The 8,282-nt window shown below is 44.2% G+C and overlaps 1 protein-coding gene across 1 annotated transcript in view; it reads left to right on the top strand.

Annotated features, from left to right (window-relative positions):
• Positions 1 to 8,282, top strand: part of Ankmy2 (ankyrin repeat and MYND domain containing 2) — a 47,783-nt gene that overhangs the window by 31,973 nt on the left and 7,528 nt on the right. Inside the window, exons 6-7 of the mRNA XM_005343849.2 lie at positions 4,429 to 4,643; positions 5,330 to 5,465. Of these exons, the coding sequence (XP_005343906.1) occupies positions 4,429 to 4,643; positions 5,330 to 5,465 (351 nt within the window). The remainder of the gene's footprint in view (positions 1 to 4,428; positions 4,644 to 5,329; positions 5,466 to 8,282) is intronic.

Raw genomic sequence — 8,282 nt, 5'->3', positions numbered from 1 at the left:
GCAATCAGTGTTGCTACAATGTTTAAACTGTTCTCATGCCACAGGGTGGTCATTATCTGGAGCAGAATCCTGTAGATGAGGCGCTTACAGCGAGCTCCCGTGTCTGCTTGAGTCATTGCAGGAGTATGCTCAGTGAACGCCAGGAGCTGGTGAGGGAAAGCAAGAGAAGCAGGGCAAGAGGCCAAGAAGAGAAGCGTTAGCTTGTTTAACTTGACCTTCTCCCCAGGCATCGCTGCAGACAGCCTGACTCCAGCCCTGAGAGAGTGGGAGTTCTTTAGTTTGTCATTGACCTGGACCTGTCCCCAGAGTGAAAGAACAACCTTCTGAGGAAATGAGGTGGCTCCCTTGAACGAGAGAAGTTCTCAGGAAGAAAGTGTTCTGTGCCTTAGTCCGTGCTGAGTATGGCAGGCCCGGCATGAGGCCCGGAGGCATGAATGTAGGTGCCACCCCATTGACTTGTACAGCAATATTTACCCTCGGGGGACTGCTCAGAGGTGCAACCCTTCCATTAAACATGAGCAAGTTTTCAGTGCAGGTGCTCTGTGCTGCTTTTGATGATGCTGTCGGTGGAGTTAAACCAATTGTCGCTTTGGCATCAGAGTTCAAGTTGTTCGGTATAAGTTTCAAGGGCTGTTCTCAGTTATTTTTCCCGCCATCTTCTACATCTTCAGTCCTTTTTGTGTTTGTTATTCCAAACAGGGTTTCTCTGTGCAGCCTTGGCTGTTCTGAAATTAGGCTGGCCTCAAACTCACAGAGATCTGCCTGCCTCTGACCATTGAGTGCTGAGGAGGTTAAAGGTGTGTGCCAACTGGCTTCTTTCTTTCTTTCTTTCTTTCTTTCTTTCTTTCTTTCTTTCTTTCATTCTTCCTTCCTTCCATCTTTCCTTTCTTTCTTTCTTTCTTTCTTTCTTTCTTTCTTTTTTTCTTTCTTTCTTACAACAGAAGCTAAGTAAGAAATCTGAAGAAGAAGAGGCTTAGAGTTTACCTGTAAATTCCTCTGCTTCCTCCTGGGCATTTCAGAAGTCCTTGAGAACTCCCAGGGGTTTCAGAAGCTCCTTTTCCATGGGCTTATAGGCAGCCGCCAGTTGGGATAGGGGGACTCGGTTAGATGCAGAGAATGTAGGTGGTTATCTGAGGCTCCAGTCAGCACACCCTGTTCCACTTTGGAGTGGAGTCCCCTGCCTTCTATCCAGTTTTCCTACTCATTTCCTTTCTCTCTCTTTGACTTTCATACCCGTTTCTTTGCCTTCAGATTGCAGGGAGGTTCTGGAATCCTGTCTGACGTTTGCACAGCACCCACTATGTCTGTTGAATGTCCTAAAATTGTCCTATTTCCAGTTATCTTTGCAGATACATACCCGATGAGTAAATTAGAGGATTGCCTACGTATGCAGGCAACATAAAAGCATCTGAGATGGTTGACATGATTGAGTCCTTATAGAGGCTTGGCGCTGTGGTCCTTTCTCGAGACCCAGCCTGCTCTCCATAGGAACAGAAGTCATTCACCTGAACCTCTGTCTTTCATCTAAGCCCTCTGAAACCCCCTCTGAAAACAAAGCTTAAAAAAAAAGCACAGACTCCCCCCTCCCCCAGCTTCACCTTTCCATTGCTTTTGTGCATAGAACAGCTGTGTTTGCATCTAGGTTACTGGCTGCCACAGCAATGTATTTGTTTTCAAAATGACTTGGGGAGTTGTATGCTGATGCCCAGCCAATAATGGTTATCTAGGAGAAAAACAAGATCTCTGGAAAAATCGCAATAGCATTGAGAAGGGCCTGGGAGGGAAGAGCAGGCAGGTGATGGTGGTCCAGCCCTTCATTGTGGAGGGGCTTTTCAAAGATTGTTGACAAATTCGTGAAGTGGGGGGTGGGGAGACAGTGAGAAGAATGGGAGATGCTACCACAGGGGCGTATTCTTTGCTAGCCATCCTTGGAGACACAGGGCGCATCTTGATTTCCGCTGAAAGGGATACACTACTTCTGTTGACAGTGCATGGTGGAGGTGTTCTTTATCTCCTTCCGCACTGTGGGGGAGAGGAAGGACACTAGTGTGAATATTCCTTTGTGGGTGAACATGTTTCACTAATCCTGTAGCCATTGGTCATAGTCTCCTAAGTCTTAGTTCTGCTTTGTAAAATAAATAAAGCCAAGTGTCTCAATTTTTTTAAAAAAATCACTAATATAGACTACTTTAGATTTTTTTTTGGTTTGGTATCCCTTGAAATTTATTGCTATTACTAAGAAGAATATAGAAACCAAAATAATATTTTCTGTTTTGTTTTCCATAATGTTTTTTGAACTTTCCATGAGACCATGGACTCTTGGATTACACGGTTCTGACAGAATTCCTCTGGGGTCTCTGCAGTATATAGGTGATTCAACCACCCTATTCCTTCAGCTACTCATGAAAACCAGCAGATAACACTGTTTTATTTGAAACACATAAAATAAGACATATAAGGAACTCACAACACAATATTTAGTAGGCAGGAAATGCTCAGAAACTACCAGTGGGAGGGCAAAACGTGATGAATTTGATGTTTATTCCCTAAATTTTAGTTCCCGTAAAAGAGTAAAACAGACTGCTTTAGCTTTTTAAAAAGAATTTTCATGGTAAATTTGAGTCAGTACTCCTAATTATTTTATATAAGTACACCTTATATAAAATATTGAACAATTTTAAATGATCATAATTACCAGCAGTACAAATGGTTAATTAATGAGTTCTGTTACATCACAGATTATTTTTTCTACAAATTAATTTTTAAAATATTTATTTATGTTATATGTATATATTTGTGCCTGAGGGTAAGTATATGCACTGCATGTGTGCAGAGCCCTAGGAAGTAAGAGGAGGGTACCAGGTCTCTGGAACTGGAGTTACAGATGGTTGTGAGCCGCCATGTGGGTCCTGGGTCCTCTGCAAGAGCAGCCAGTGCTCTTAGCATGTGTGTAAGCACACCACCTATGTACCTGGTACCTGTGGACACTGGAGGACAGCATCTGAGCCACAGAATCTGGAGCTGTGTCTGCCTTTGAGCTGCTGTGTGGTACTGGGCTGCATCATGAATCTTCTGGAAGAGCGGCCAGTGTTCATAACCGCTGATATGCTCATCTCTCCAGTCCCCGCAGATGAATTTTTTATATTTGTTTTGTTAGGGAGAATAATCAGCAAATTTACTAATAAGGATTCAATTTTGCTTACTTCATGAAGTCTGATAACTTATTTTAATGTGCTGGATCTTAAGAAAATATGAGTATATCGTCAAAGATAATTTCTTATTGCCCTTATATCTGTGTTAGATTTTCAGGAAAGCAGGTAATGGGCATTGTGTCAATTCACAGATGCTTTTTCTTCATGTCTGAAGAGAATGTCATCCTCAAACTTCCTTGGCACATGTGTCAAGCTGAAACACACAGGTTAACAAGTCCTGACTGCTGGATACACTGGCCAATCATGCACGTTTTCATCCTGATTGGGCCCTCAGGGGCCTGTAGGTGGTCTTCTGCAGGCTAACTGCAAGTCACAGACCCTGTGACAAGGGTCATAAAAACACTTCTGATTGCATTAAATTTGAGATTAGTTAGTCCATAAATAGGAAATGTAGAACTCATAGTGTGTAAGGCTGAATAACTTCCTGCTACTCTCCCTTTCAAAGCTCTTTCCGGGTTCCATTTTAACATAATTGCAGTATTGTATCTACAATACGATGACTGGACTAGTCTTAAGGAAAACTTCTACAAAGAGATCTAGTTAAGTGGAAAGTAAAAAGCGTACTGTTTCTAGACTTCCTTCTGTAGAGGCCTGATTTCCTTGTAATTAGTAGGAGTTTGAGGACTAGGGAGCTAACTCAGTAATAGAACACTTGCTTAGCATTCAGGGAGCTCGAGTTCAATTCCCAGCACCTCATCAATGGGGCATGGCAGTGCCCACCTGTAAGCCAGCACTCGGGCTGTGGAGGCAGGAGAGTCAGAAATTCAGAGTCATCCTGACATCACATGTTCAAGGCCAGTCCAGGATACAGGAAAGAAAACCTTTCAAAACCTGAAAGGAAAGAAGGGAGGGGAAAGGAAGAAAGGAAAAAGGAAGGAGAAGGGTGGGGAGAGTTGCCGTTTTCCCGTGGGGATATTGAGTTTAGTGATGCCACCTGAAGTCATTGTTTGCTCCGTGACACTGTTCTGTGTGTAATGAAAGGTTGCGCACACCACTGTTATCGTTTATAGAGCTGTTTTCAGACACTGCACTGTGCCCTGCGAGGCTTCCCAGCACCTCAGTACGGGTAGAGGACAGACCACATTTTAATTTTAATGTCAGGAAATCTCCTCATACTGGATCTGCTTTATAATGCAGAATAGTAGCGATTTGCCTTCTGATCTGACTTGTGCATTCTTGTGTGTGATTCTAAGAAGACCCTGGGCGTTTCTTCTAGATTGTGATGCTGGTGAATGAGAACCCTCTGCTGGCAGAAGCAGCCGCTCTCGGGAAATGCTACAAGGTGCTGGATCTGATCTGCGAGAAATGCATGAAGCAGAGAGACATGAACGAAGTGCTGGCTATGAAGATGCATTACATCAGCTGCATCTTCCAGAAATGCATTGGCTTCTTCAAGGAAGGGGAGAATAAGCTGGATACCCTGATCAAAAGGTATGGCTTCTACCATGCCATAGGGAAATACTCTCAACACGCTCCTTATAGGAAGCCTGGTGCCATGGGTAAAGATTATATTTTAGTGGCAGCAGACACTGTTGGAGTCACGTGTTGTCTCCCAGAAACAAGGGACAATATTAGACCCAAATAGAGTTTGGTAATTTTGTTGTTTTTACTAATTGACTCTTGAGGAATCTTTCACAGTGGATCAGTGACCTGGATAAGACCACACAGCTAGAAAATGGCCCACGTGATGAGATTAAGTGTATTGTGGCGTAGGCTGCCACACTCTTCCTGTGTGTGATAACACACCTGGCAGGGCTGAGTGTGACCTTTGCCCTCTGGCCACAGGGATCTCACTAGAGTGCAGCTTTACTGAGAAGAAGGAACTGAGTCACGAGGCTCATTGAGAGTTCTAGTTCCTCCTGGGGACAGCTGACTAGGTCATAGTAGCTGGCTAGCCTGAAGACAGTGCTCAGCCCCTTGAGGCAGGTGTCATTTTTGCTTGTTAGAACTTGGAAACTTGTTCAGGCCTACTGTTGAGTTTGGATAACTTGAGTCCCTCTGCATGAGATTTGAGGAGAGCCCAACAATTAACAGGAAACCTCTAAAAGCTTTTGGGTCTTCCTAGGAGGGAATTGCTGTAATGATTCACCTTGAACTGTTTAAACCCTGTCCTTCAGCTTGTTGAAAGGCAGAGCATCTGATGGCTTCCCAGTGTATCAGGAAAAGCTGATCAGAGAGAGCATCAGGAAGTTCCCATATTGTGAAGCCACGCTCCTCCAGCAGCTGGTTCGAAGCATTGCTCCGGTGGAAATTGTAAGGCTCCTCTTCCCTGTGTTAACCGTCCAGTAAGACCCAGCCACCGCCTGCTGTGACCCAAAAACAAGTTCTCCTTACTATTTGCTTTTATTGTTTCTGGAAACATTTAGGAGCCAAACTGGAGATAAGTTGGCAGTGTTTTTCCACATCAGAAAGTAGGTAGTTCTAAGAAAAAGAAATTGTATAGCTCTGTGAATGCTGTGCCGGGTGGATAGCCACCTGCCCAGGGCTAGAGGCTCACACACACGCCTTGCTGGCTGCAAGAATTACTAGTGCAAACTTCCTGAGTGCACAGACTGGTCCTCTAGGGCACCACAGTTCAGGCTCTCCACAGCTGGGAGAGCCAAGACAAGGCTGGCTGTGCTTGCAGACAGCAGTTGCAAAGGGCCAGATTCCTTTGTGTGACTTTAGTGCCTCCAATTAGGAATGTTCTATACTTTAAAAAACAAACAAACAAACAAACAACCAGAACACGCTGTATATCTTTCTAGAGGTAAATTTTACTGCCATTGTCTTACATGGCTTGGTCTTTCTGTCATATATTTAAGTGCTGTCTCACAAGATGCTTTATGCTTTCCCTGTCTAGAATAGTTTTCTGTTCACTGTGCCAATTCACGCTTTTACAGGCATATCAACCAAATCCTGTGTTAGCCTTTAGCCTGATGCAGTCCCAACAACATGGCTTCCTCTGTTCACTTCTCTGAACCTGCTGTATTGTCATCCTCATCCAGGCACTCCAGGTGACACGATTAAACCTGGGCAGTGGTTCATTCGTATCGCACGGCCCTGGTCCTTTTACACGGAAGTGCTCTTCTTTCTTTAGTACAGTTGGCTGTTTGCCATATGGGCTTCTAAAAGATTGGGCAGCAAATTGTGAAGGTAAATGATTTCGGATGACCATAGCAAGCTCTGGCCAACAGTTAAATCAGTAAGGGTTTCTGTCACATACACTGAAGTAACCAAAGCTAGCAGACCAGGCACGATGGCTCAGGAATGGACTAAGGAATCCTCCCTCTCGTCCGTGCTCCTCAACCACATAGGCCCATACAGGCATGTTTGTGTGCACAGACTTGCAAGGCGTCAGACATTGCCTGTGGGACACATTCCCTCCTCAGACAGGGAGAAAGAATAGCGGTCTACCCCACGGGGAAGGTGCTCTCCACACAGTCTGGGTTGCTCGCGTGTTCACTGGAATAAGGTTGTCTCTTATTTCCATGCAAACTAAATTGCTCTCTGTTGGTGAGATGTTTTGAGAGTCATGTCAGAGAAGTGGCTAGCGGTGGTTGTCATGCAGAGTGCCCAGCGCTGGTGAGTGGTAACTGAGAGAAAACAGAGCAACAAACCCAGCAGCCCCGGGTTTTCAAATAAACCCTCAGTGCCTCAGAGGGCAGCCGCTGATAACCTGAGTTCAGTCATCCTATCCAATGGTGGAAGAGAAGCGCTAGCTCTTGAGTTGTACCTGATCCCCATGTATATGCCATGGCCTGCATGTGCCAGTGTACACACACACAAATGCACACATTAAAATTTATTTTTTCAAGAATAAGCTTTCTGTTTATGGAGCTAGCAAGAAGGCTCAGCAGGTAAAGACACGTGCCGCCAGGCCTGAAAACTTGATTTTGATCACAGTGAGCCACTTAGTATCAGATAGATAAGGTAAAATTTGTGTTTTAAGTTCCAGGAAACTGACTCATGTTTACCATTTATGGAGGCAGTGAAGAGCCAGTTATGTGGGGTCTGTGAAGGACAGACTGACTTCCACTGTTAGTCCTCTGACCTCCACCTGTGCAACCTTGGCACATACCCACACAATACAGACAAATTAAAAACAATTTTTTTTTAGAGTCAGAGCATGCCAGTGTTTCATCTTAGCCTCACGAAGCAGTAATTATGTCTTATAAAGTATGATGTTTAATGGTTTTTTTTTTTCCTGGTGATTTACTTAGTCAGGAAAGGTTAGTAATAAAGTTGAGTAGCTTTTAATGTCATTTTGAAAGATCTCCCTTTCAAAAGTTTTTGTCCTTTAATAGTTATATATTCTGAGTTGGACCTAAGAGGCCAGGCCTGACATTTTCACGATTTGGGATTAAGCCAGGAGAGTTACAAGTTCAAGGTCTGCTTGGGCTACCGAGCAGATTTACAAGGAAGATAAGTAGCTTCATAGGATCATGTCTCCAAATGAAAAGTAAAGAGAATGCAGAGGATGTAACTCAGCGATAGAGCACCCTCCTGGCATGCACAAAGACTTTCTCTAGTCCCTCGTCCAAGAAGCAAGTGCTCTAAAATACTTTTTGAAAGCTTACCATTTGGTTTCCCTGATGGCTACCACCTATGGGTTTTGTGGTGCTGCAAGTTCCTACACCTCTAAGGTAACACCAGCTCCTTGCTGTAATGTGAGGGTCGCAGACTGGTAGACATGACAACCACTGTTGCTTCTGCCAGTTCTGGTGTCTGGGTCCCTGATACACAGGTTTTGGTTCCCTCTGTGTGAGACTCTGGCTTCTCCTGATAGACCTCAACAGGAAGTGTGACACATGGCTTTCTCTAGGGAATCTCAGTGGAGCATTGTAGCAAGTTATATGGTGGAGGGTTTGCCTTGTATATCAAGTTTTTAAACTCTTGTTTTTACTCTAAAGTTTTTACTCTAAAGAGTAGCATTGCCATTTTTGGTGTCAGCATCAACATGCCCAAAGGTAGATTACAGCCGTGTTTGGTAAGGTTTGTTCTTTCTGGTCCTTCTCTAGGTAGGGATAGTTTACATGCTTCTCTGTGCTCTAGCAGTAGATCACATGCACAGCCGTGCTCTAGCAGTAT

The sequence above is a fragment of the Microtus ochrogaster genome, chromosome 1, assembly GCF_000317375.1.
Source record: "Microtus ochrogaster isolate Prairie Vole_2 chromosome 1, MicOch1.0, whole genome shotgun sequence".
Classification (NCBI taxonomy): domain Eukaryota; kingdom Metazoa; phylum Chordata; class Mammalia; order Rodentia; family Cricetidae; genus Microtus; species Microtus ochrogaster.
This window is presented reverse-complemented; position numbering and strand designations above follow the sequence as displayed.